Raw genomic sequence first — 11,518 nt, forward strand, 5'->3', positions numbered from 1 at the left:
AGTTTTCTAAGAAACTGTGAGCTCTTTTTCCAAAGAAATTACTCTCCTTTACATTCTCACCAGCAATGTATGAGAATTCCAGATGCTACATAGCCTTCCCAACACCTGGTATTGTGAATCCAACTATCAGCCATGCTTTTGGGTGTGGTTTTAATTTCGTTTCCATCATGATTAATGATAAAGAAGAGAGACTTCATGGAGCCATCGCATCTCTTCTTTAGCGAAGTATCTGTTCAAATCTTTGGCCCAGCTTTTACCCAGCTTGTGTGTCAACTTATTACTGAGCTCGATGAGCTCTGTATACACTCTAGATACAAATCTCTCTTTTCTTCATATGTACTGTCATTCCTCTCCCTAGCCTATGGCTTGCTTTTATGTCTCAAACAGATAAGGTCTTAAAGTTTCATGAAGTCCAGTTGATAGTTTTTCTTTTATAATTAGTGTTCTTGTATCTTATCTAAAAAAGATTTTCGGCCAGATGCAGTGGCTCACGCCCGTAATCCCAGCACTTTGGGAGGCTGAGGCGGGCAGATCACGAGGTCAGGAGTTCGAGACCAGCCTGGCCATTATGGTGAAATCCGTCTCTACCAAAAACCAGCCAGTTTTTAGTAGAAATCCGTCTCTACTAAAAACCAGTCTCTACTAGCCAGGTGTGCTGATGCGTGCCTGTAATCCCAGGTACTCAGGAGGCTGTGGCAGGAGAATCACTTGAACCCGGGAGGGAGAAGTTACAGTGAGCCGAGATCATGCCACTGCACTCCAGCCTGGGCGACAGAGCAAGACTCCGTCTCAAAAAAAAAAGAAAAAGTTTTTCTCCTTGTTTTTTTTCCTGGCAGTCTTACTGCTGTGCCTGGCCACGTCTTTCTCATCCCTCAAGTGTCTCCAGTGGTCACTTCTCCCATGAGGTCTGACCAGGCTCCTGGTCAGTAGTCACTTTTCCCACGAGGCAGGGCTGGTCATCCAGCCCTCCAGCAGCCTCTAGGAGGAAGTTCACTCAGGACCAGCCCCTCATGGTGCCAACCAGATGGCGGGCACACAAGCTTTCACTGGGTGAATCACATATGAACGAGTGACTGCATGAACAAATACATCCCGGATGGCGTTTTCTGCCTTTGAAAGTGCTTCCACATCTGTAGTAGACATCACTGTGGTAGTCACCAAACAACTACTCATCCTCGCTGGAACAGAGCCCTGAAGCTGCTCTGGGTGCCATATCTCCCTCTGCCCAACCCTTGCGGTCCGGATGAGGAGCCTCTTCCTTCAGGAGAGGTCTCCACCGGGCTAAGCTACACGGCTAAGCCATCCTCCAGTCACCATGACTGACAGTTCGGGGGTGGAGAGGTGGCCCAACACGGGGATAGGAGCCAAGCCAGGGCTTTCCTTGGCTGCTGCTGTGAACAAAAGTGAATGTGGCAAGTGTGGAGTTGCAGCGGCCACCCTCTGACGGGAGGGGAGAATCACAAGCTGCAGGTCCGTCAGGAAAAGCTGACCTGAAGGAGAGCAGGACTCAGAGAGTCCAGGCCTCGAGCATGAAGCCAGACTTCAGCTGTGTGAGCACTGGCCTTCCTTCCATTCTCAAGTTTCCACTGGCCTCTATTCTGCATTATAAATTACACTCAGGCACACTCGTGTTAACACATTAGGATCACACCACTGAAACTTCTTTTTAATAAATGCTTACTGAAGTACAGCATTCTTATATAAACGCATACCCCAAAATCATGTGTGAATTATCACAAACTGAACACACCTGTCAACACCACCCAGGTAAAAGCCAGACCATCACCATCTTAGCAGGCCTCTCAGTCACCGTCCCTTACCTCCTCCCCTCCTAAGTGGCATTTTTTCTGTCTGGTTGTTTGCATTCAGCGTTACACTTGAAAACTCATTCACGTTATAACGCGTCACAGTAGTTCCACTGCTGCGTAACACGGCCGTGTGTGAAATCCATTCTGTTAACACACATTTGTGCTGTTTCCAGTTTTTGCTTTAAAATTTCTTGAAGCTCCCTTTTACGGTACATGCTATGCATTTCTGTTAAGTGTATACCTGGGAGTGGGCCTGCTAGGTTTCCATACCTCTGAAAGACTTTGCTAAAGGATTTTCAAAGCGATTCTACTCCCGTCAGAAGTGTATGCAAATTCCCAATGTCCTACATCCTTGCCAACACTTGACACTGGAACCTTTTCGCATCAGCCTTTCAGATGGCTTTGCAGTGGTAGCTATCAAGCTCCATTTCGTTTTCATCTGAATTTCCCAGGAGACAAAGGGATGCCGTTGGGTGTCTGCATCTGTGAAGTGTGAGGACAGATGTATTAGTCTCTCCTATGAGGCCATCTGCCTCCTCCTTTCTGACTCACAGGCGTTCATATCTAGATAGTACACATGTGAGCCCTGCTGTAAACAGCCTCCTTCTGTGACTTGCCTTTTCACCTTATTAATGACGTCTTTGATGAAGAGAAGTTCCTAACTTTAATGTAGCCCAGTTTATGAATCTTTTATGACTGGTCCTTTCCCTTTAAAATCATGACCATATTCCCACTGTCATGAAGTCCTGTTCTACAACAGGAATCAGCAAACTAAGGCCCATCACCTATTTGTGTAAATAAAATTTTGCTGGACAGGGCACAGCCCATCTGTGTATGTGCTGTGTGTGGCTGCTTTTGCCCTATCACAGCAGAGTGGAGTGGCTACAAGAGACCACACGGTCCACAGGCTCAAATATTTACTATCTAGGCCTTAACTGAAAACATTTGCCCACCCTGTTCTAAAACATCCATCTGGAAGGCGACACTGGCTTCCATCATACGCACTTCTCTATGTCACCTTTCCCCAGTTTGTGAGTATTTTGATTATTTCTAATTGTCCAGTATTCTAAAACATACATCAGCTAATAATGTCAATTACTTCCTGAAGTAAACTTCCCACAGTGAACTTTTAGCTCAGAGGAATACCGGATACCTTCAAGGTTCATCATGCGTGATTTCCAAGTAGCCCTGGCAGAAAGGGCAGTGGGTCACAACCCAACAGCCTGGTTACACGCGTGTCAAACGCATCCCCAACCCAATGGGAGGAGGTGCCTGAGGGGAGAACACTCTCTCCAGAAAACAATCGCTCGGTGAATTACGGTATTCTGGAGAGGGGCACAGAACAGTCTAGCTGCCAAGATGCACTCCAGAGGGAGACACTCAGAGTCCTCGTGATGGAGCAAAGGTGTGGCCATTATTCCCACCTGGCATCTATTTTCCCATAAAATGAGGCAACAGTAGTATTCCAAAGAGCGTATTGCTTTGCATGATTCTAACACTGACTGGCCAGGCGTGGTGGCTCACGCCTGTAATTCCAGCACTTTGGGAGGCCAAGGCGGGCACGAGGTCAGGAGATCGAAACCATCCTGGCTAACACGGTGAAACCCCATCTCTAATAAAAATACAAAAAATTAGCCAGGCGTGGCAGCGGGCGCTTGTAATCCCAGCTCCTCGGGAGGCTGAGGCAGGAGAATCGCGTGAACCTGGGAGGCGGAGCGTGCAGTGAGCTGAGATTACACCACTGCACTCCAGCCTGGGTGACAGAGCGAGACTCCACTCCAAAAACAAAAACAAAAAAATTCTAACAATGACAAAAAGAATAACCAGCCCCGAGTATGCATGGAAGTGCCGGGCATGGTCCTGCAGTGCCTTCCGGGTGGTTAACGACCCCCCGACCTGAGCACCTCCAGAATCAGCCCTCTTTCACTGGGATGTGCTGGCTGATTGCCAGACACAGAGCTCCTTCTGTAGGGTATCCAGCCCTGCCCCCAGTGATGGGAAGGCATAAAATTACAAGGCCGGGGTGACGGCCAGACCTGAGTGAAACCAGCTTCTACTTCAAGTTAAAGTCAGCTTCACAGATAACCCTCTCAGAGTCACGGGCTTCATCCAGACCTGTCTTCACCTCATTGTTATTTCAAGCCTGTCTGTCTCTTGGCAATAACAATTACAGAAGATTACTTCTTTTTCTTTGTCCCAAAATTGCCATACCCGTAGGTGAACTAAGGAAGGGCTGGGTCCTCACCAGGCTTCGTGCTTCACACAGTGCTGCTTTAATCCCACTAATCACAGAAGGCTGTTACTGTCCCTATCTGCAGACAAGGAGACGGGCTCAGGAAATGTGGTTAACATGCCCAGAGTCACACGGACACAAAGGCAAACTGAAGCCAAGCCCCAGCTCCTGACCTGAGGTCCCACACTGCTCAGGAGAGCCATGTGATCCCAAGTCTCCAAAGACCTGGGGACAAATCCGCAGGCTGAGAGCCGCTCACAGATACACACACAACAACATTCATTCACCGAGCCCCAGCCACTCTCCCACCCGCTGCTCAGCCCTGGATATCGAGACGCTGAAGACTAGCCAGGCTCATAGGGGACTGTCCATCAGTGGGTGGACACAGACTCCACAGTCCTTTCTCTACACTCTGGCCACAGAGACCCTGTGAAAATCCCATCATTTTAACACCACCACCCCGAAAAACTTCCAATTGCTTCTAATCATGCTCAGCATAAAAGCCCAAGCCCTGCCTAGGCTGACGGTTCCTGCGGGCCTGGCCCTTCCTGCTTCTCTGACCAAGAGGCCGACACTCATCACTCACCATGGCCCCTCCCGCTTTTACTATGCTGCTTAAATATTCCTTAAATGCCACACCTCTCCTGCCTCAGTGCCTCTCTCTGAACGTACCATTCCTCTGCTGGGACCAATTTCATCCAGAACAGGGTCAGTGAACTGACCACCAGCCAATCCTGCCCACCGACTTTTGTAAATAAAGTGTTATGGGAACACAGCTGTGTGACTTCCTTTATACGGATTCCCTGTGGCTGCTCTGGGCCATGATGGCAGAGCTGAGCTGCAACAGACCACAGGGGTCTCCGAGCCCAGGCTGTTGACTGGCTGCCCTTTCGAGGACAGCCACTGTCCGCTGCTCTCAGTCTGTGCAGGGCCGGCAGCGCCTTTCCACAAGAGCACCCCCTCTCGGTCTCCACCTCCCCGGTTGCAGGAGGAGCTCACGGTACTGCTTCCTGTTACCTACTGTTCTCCCTCCTCATCACCTGTGTCTGGTGGGCACTACTCCCCGATGGGAAACACAGTGAGGAAATACTCCCCGATGGGAAACACAGTGAGGAAACGGGTAAGCCATCTCCAAAGCATGAACCAGATAGGAATGCACCCCCAGGCACCTGCATAGCTGCCTCCCAAGCTCCTCTAAGTCCTCGCTCAAAGTCAGCTCCTCAGTGTGGCCCACCCTGACCGCTACCCAGCTACTTCAACAGCCCCTTCCCCTCCTCGGCCCTCACCATCCCACCAAGCTGATCCCAGGCCTTTCCCCAAGCACTCCTCACCTTCCACAGCACATCAAATCTACTTCTCAGTATAATGTTTGTCTTCTCCCACCAAAATGTGAGGTCCACAAGGGCGGAATGTTCGTCCGAGGGCTTGGAACGCTGTTTGCCCCAGAAGGGACCCTCAGTCTTTCCTCGCTGAGTGCACGAGTGATCACAACGTGCAGCGATTCTGTCAGACCCAAAGGGGGCCACAGCCCTGACACTCGGGGAGAAAGACGCGTGCGCTCACTTGGGACAAGTAAGAATGAGCACACGCTTCTGGGTTTGGTTTTGATAGTGGAGAAGACAGAGGTGGGGAGAGACAGAGCACGGAGGACACAGGGAAATGTGTGCCTGTTGGCCCGGGGCAAGGTCGGAAACAGCCTGGCCAATGAAGCCGCGTGCAGCAGCCAGGAGAGAGAGGCCTGCGTGCCAGGAAGGGGCCCAGCCTTCAACACAGGGCAGGGTGGGCCACCAGGGGTGGTCAGCTAGGCCGTGGTGTAGGCAGCCTGACATCATCTGCATTCAGTGGCCACTAAAAGCGCTCTCAGAAATACTTCCCACAAAGAGGGCTCTCAGAAATACTTCCCACTCCCCAAATTTTAAACTTAACTTGAAACACAAGTTCGAAAAGGCAAGTACGTCATGATCGGAACACAGGCAATAAAAACCCTACGTGAGCTCCTGACACTCCTATCCCTACAGGAAAACACACATATGCCAGTTGAGGCCTTTCAATAATTAAGCAAGACTAGAAATTATGCAAATGAAATACATTCAAGTATGCAATGAATTTTAAATGACAGAACTACAGAAAACTTAATTGCTGTATTAGCATGCTATACAAACACTAATCATAAATGTAAAACAATGCATGCACATACTTATATCTAAATTGTCCTGGTGACACCAAAATCAAATTGTTCCCTCCCACTGTGTTCATATGCAAACCTACCTCAATATACTGCAGAAAGAAAAGATAATACTGGAGCTTCACTCATCATTTTTAACCATTAGACTCACTAATGCAAATGTTCAATGTTTAATTAGTTTTTGTGCCATGTTTCTGAAATACTTATTTTAAAAAGAGCCAGAAATGTGATTCTCGATAGCAGTAATTTTTAAAAAGTTACTACCCTGCTTGCATAAAATGTAAACATTAAGTAGTATTACTTGTGGCTGAACGGTATGTTCTAGACTAGATGTTAGTTTTTCATAAAAGACAAGTCATGTTTCTCATCGTTCTTCATTGAAGTTGCACTGCCCACTCATCAATTAAAAATAAGGCTACTAGAATCATGTTAATTACAAATCATAAACACAATGAAAAAGAGTCATTAGTGTGCCAGACCCTGAAATAGGTTCCCATTCAAGCACAGCTTTGGTTATCTGCCTTTTTAAGCTGGACAAATGATAAATTCTGAATTCTGGGTGTAACTGTTAACCTCTGGATCCTGGACGGACTCTCGGACTGGGATAAACCCCTCCCATCTTACCCTACTCACCCGAGCCCTCCCAGACGACATGCTCATGGCTCTCAGCCAGTCTCACTCAGCCTCTCTCCTCCCACGCGGGCCTCCAACGCCCCAGGCGGGTTCTCCTGCCCAGGTTCCTCAGCCCAGGTGTGTGCTGCCTGCAGTGGCAGGCATAGCGCATGACTTTCAATGACCTGCTTCCCAGGTGGCTCATGTATACCCCACCCTGTCCCACTGGAGCCTGAGTGTCCTAGAGCAGCCGTCTCCAACCCTGGGCACCCATGAGAACCCCCAAGAACCCAGGTAACAGGATTTCCTGAGCTCCCCAGGTGATACTAACATGTGACCAGAATGGAAACCCACAGGTGAAGAGGGCAGGCCTGAACCTCCCGCACCCTCGCCTCCCATCCCCCGCCTAGCCGCAGGGTGGCACTCTCTGGACTGCGTGGTTCACAGCATGCCGGAGTCAGTCAACAGCCTGGCGCCTGAGTCCACCCTAGAGATTCCAATTTGTTTCATGGGCCCGGACACAAGGATCGGGAAAAGCTCCCAGGACAGTTGAACTGGAAGCCAGGGTATTCAGGGAATGATACAGAGGCATCCTTGATTGGGGAGACCCCTTCCCTGCTGAGTTCCCAGTCCCCACCATTGTCCCAGATGTTCTTGTAACCCCAGCACCTGCAGAGGGCCTGGCTGAGGGCAGATGTGTGAGCAACATGTGCTGACTCGGGGATGGGTGACTGGCATTGTGCACTGTGCTCCCCAAATCTCTACTCTTACAGAAGGCCCAGAGCCATGGTGCAGCATGACTGCCTGGGGAGCTGGATGGCATCAGTGCTCACCAACAAGCTGGATGGCATCAGTGCTCACCAACACAGGGCACGGAGCGTGGCGAATGCACAGTGAGCACTTGCTCCCGGAAAAAGAACCAACGCTTGCTCCCTACTCTAGCTGCGAGAGTCCTCTTACCCCACCCCTGTAGCCTTTGGCCCCTCAACTCCCTTCCCTGTCGCTTCCCAGTTCTTCCTGTCCCAGCTCTAGTCCCCTCCCAAGAGCCCGCCAGGAGCAGCCTCCCCTTACAACCAGCACTGCTCCTCCAAGCCAGACACTGGGCAAGAACAGCCGGGTCCCGGAGTTGCCTGCCCACACGCCTGTCCGCAAGAACCTCTGAATGCACGGTCTGATGCAGGGCAGGCGCTCAGCCAGGGACAGACACAGGGCAGCAGTGCACTGGGAGCACGGGAATAAGATCCTGAGAGAACGGGCTCTGTCTCCATGTGGCCTAGGTCTCTTGGGGCTGGAGAGGGTAAGAGAAAAAGACAGACCATCTACCGTCTGTTCTGCGGGTCCCAGGGGGACAACTTGGTCTTCTTCCCTGCCTGCTATTTCCCAGCACCGGACACAGTGCCTAAAACACAAAGTGCTCAATAAATGCTAATGGATGAATGAATGGATGAATGCAATGGATTAGTGGAATGGATGAAAGAATGAACCAACCAATGGCTCTTTCAAGGCTTTTCTCTTCCAGAAACACAGGCTCACCACTCCCCCCTTAAATCCTTCAGGATAAAACCCAAGCAATGGGGCGACAGGGAGGGCAGTAGGGCGCCTGTCACCTGGCCTCCTCTTGGGCCCCTCTACCCCAGCCTATGTTCCTGCTTGTCCCACCCTGACTGTGTGCCCCAGCTCTTACAGCCTCCCCACTTCCCACTAGCAGAGAGAACACTAACATCCCTTTTGAGATGTCACGTAAGATGCCACCTTCCCCAAGAAGACTTACCTGGCATCCTCATGAACCCTTTCTTAGCATCCTACACTTGCAAGGACAAGCTTTGCTCCCTGACGTAACATTTATTTTCTACTCATCTGTCAATCCAAGCCCAGAGAGGGCCAAGAACCACCATGTTCATCTCTGTGCCTTGTGACTGCAAGACTCCCCATCCTCCCCTCCTTCCCCACCTGCCATGGCCTTGCAGATCCCAGGTGTGAAGTCCCCTCCTAGCAGAAGCTGACCCTCAGCACTAAACTGCCCCCACGCTGTGGTACTCCTCCACCCCCTGGTTCATACTTGTGTCCTGTCCAACCTACAGTATGTAGTCCCGGCCTCCACCACCACTGTCCCACCACAGGTCTGCAGCACCCGACCTCCTCCTAATGGCAGGCTAGTGTCTAATTCATCTCCATCTCCCAAGCAAAGGACCCTGGAAGGAATAATGGTTGAAGGACTGCATGTGTCTTTCCTTTCATATGACAAAGCCCTGAGAATGCTCAGGCTTTCTCTTATGAAAGGAAAATACTTGGGCCCCCAAGATCACTAAAAAACTCAAGCTGGAAACTGCTCAGGGCAAACCTGCCTCCCATTCTATTCAAAGTCACTCCTCTGCTCACTGAGACAGATGCACATCTGATTTGCTTCCTTTGGACAGGTTCATCAGAAACTCAAAAGAATGTAACCATTCGTGGATCACCTATCGGTGACCTGGAAGCTCCCTCGCCACTTTTTACATGTTTTGATCAATGTCTCATGTCTCCCTAAGTGTATAAAACCAAGTTGTGCCCTGACCACCATAGGCACATGTCGCCAGGACCTCCTGAGGCTGTGTCACCAGTGCACCCTCAACCTTGGCAAGACAAACTTTCTAAACCAACTGAGACCGTCTCAGATTTCCTGGGTTCACACACTCTCACTTGCCTCACCGGCATTCCTGGCTCAGACTCCGCCTGCACCCGCCTGCCCTCCTGTCCACAACCAGCAAAGTGGGGCTGTCTGTCACCTCCCTCTCTGCTCCTCTGTCCCCTGAAACCAGAGTGTCCATTTCCACAACAGCCCCTATGCTACACACATTAGGGAAGTGGAACCATAACCCGCGGAGGCTGAGAACTAGAAGAGAAAGAACAGTATAAAATAACTCACGTGAGACTTTCCACCTAGACACGGCACATCCTTAACAAACAGAAAACTGCAGTTCGGTATTTTCATCAAAACTTCCTACAAACTAACCTGAGAAGTTTGCAACCTATCGGAGGGGACATTTAGAAAACTGGATATAAACTGGAAAACTAGGTTAAAATATAAAAGCACAAAACCAAAATGTAAGCAATCGCAGCAAGTCTAATTTTAATTGCAAGGAATATTTAATTAATAAATATTCACTGTTCAGAGCTGCATCTGCATTTAGGATTATGAGGTACTAAGCTGTAAATTTATTAAGACTCATTAGCCAGGAAGAGTCTTTTAAATACTAAAAGTCAGACCCAATTTAGAGTAAACACTTAGAGCACACTATTGACTTAGCTCCAAAAATAATGAAAAAGGAAAAGAGAAGAAAACTGTCTATAACCAATTCTGAAATGGTCGGCAGGGCCAAACTCACTTGCAATGGTAAGCCTGAGCTAAGAGTACGAGGGCGTGCTGATGGTCACCACCGCCTACCCCAACCTTTCCCAAAGCGCTTCCAGACAGGCAGCTCAGCGCTAGAGCTGAGGCAGCCGGAACTCCACACTCCACCCAAGAAACACAAACCGCTTCTCTCATCCACTTTTTTCTTTTCCTAACAACACTACTAATACTTACAAAAAAAACTTGGTAAAACATATGTCCTTGTTTTCAGCATATCTCAAACAAATTTAAAACGTATTTCCCTGTTTCAACTCCTCAGAGTTGAAATAACCATCTATGCTGAAACCTTTCTATATCACAGGCTGGAACATATAAAGATTTTCTATTAATAAAATCTGAGGGGAAAAAACACCATTGTCGTAATTATGATCTATCCTTGTTTTCTGCCAGTGCTGTCAAACCAAGCTTAAAATTAAGCAAAGAATGGAAAATGTCAGTTTAGCCATAGCAAAGGCCTTTATCACTGCAACAAAGCCAGGGCAAACCCGTGGGCAGTGGCTGTCAGGCCCTACTCAGGCCAGACGCCCGCAGTCCCTGCGCACAGGAAGGAGGCGCTGATGGGCGGCGCGGTGGGACTTACTGAGAGGAGCTTCCACGTCATTGGACGCACTGGCTTAGGGATTCCGGACCAGCTCAACTTCCGTAATTCCTCTGTTGATGAAAAAAGAGACAAGGAGAAATAAGATTCACAAAAGTTAGCAAACCTCCCCAGTGCTTTAACACATTCCACCTGTTTTATTAGGAGGCAATGAGCCCCGTGAACAAATTAAACTAAATGATCAACATTTCAGATACCAATTGATTTCAGTATCTCAGAGAAGGTAAGTGACCATTCTACTCAAACCAAGCTACCGGTCACCTGTTTACAACAGAATCCGAGTACATGTCTGCAAAAGGCATCCCCAGTGCCCCTGCAGCTACCCTGGGACAGGTGAGGCCCCGTGACCCCTTCCCTCCTTCAACCAGGGAAGTCCAGAGAACACCAGCCTCCTTCACTCCCACCTCCTCCTCTCTCTCCCTCTGCCTCCCACCTCCTTCTCTCTCTCTCTCTCTCTCCCTCCCACCTCCTTCTCTCTCTCCCTCCCACCTCCTCTCTCTCTCCCTCCCACCTCCTTCTCTCTCTCTCTCCCTTCCACCTCCTTCTCTCTCTCTCTCTCCCTCCCACCTCCTTCTCTCTCTCTCTCCCTCCCACCTCCTCCTCTCTCCCTCCCTCCCACCTCCTCCTCTCTCTCCCTCCCACCTCCTTCTCTCTCTCTCCCACCTCCTTCTCTCTCTCCCTTCTCTCTCTC

The 11,518-nt window shown here is 49.6% G+C and overlaps 1 protein-coding gene across 3 annotated transcripts in view; it reads right to left on the reverse strand.

The window, feature by feature from the left end:
• The window catches only part of TBC1D22A (TBC1 domain family member 22A), a 408,925-nt gene that overhangs the window by 280,203 nt on the left and 117,204 nt on the right, over positions 1-11,518 (reverse strand). For all 3 annotated transcript variants that reach the window (XM_025398760.1, XM_025398761.1, XM_025398762.1), the window contains one exon: positions 10,810-10,880. In XM_025398760.1, the coding sequence (XP_025254545.1) occupies positions 10,810-10,880 (71 nt within the window). The remainder of the gene's footprint in view (positions 1-10,809; positions 10,881-11,518) is intronic.

The sequence above is a fragment of the Theropithecus gelada genome, chromosome 10 (assembly GCF_003255815.1).
Source record: "Theropithecus gelada isolate Dixy chromosome 10, Tgel_1.0, whole genome shotgun sequence".
NCBI lineage: Eukaryota > Metazoa > Chordata > Mammalia > Primates > Cercopithecidae > Theropithecus > Theropithecus gelada.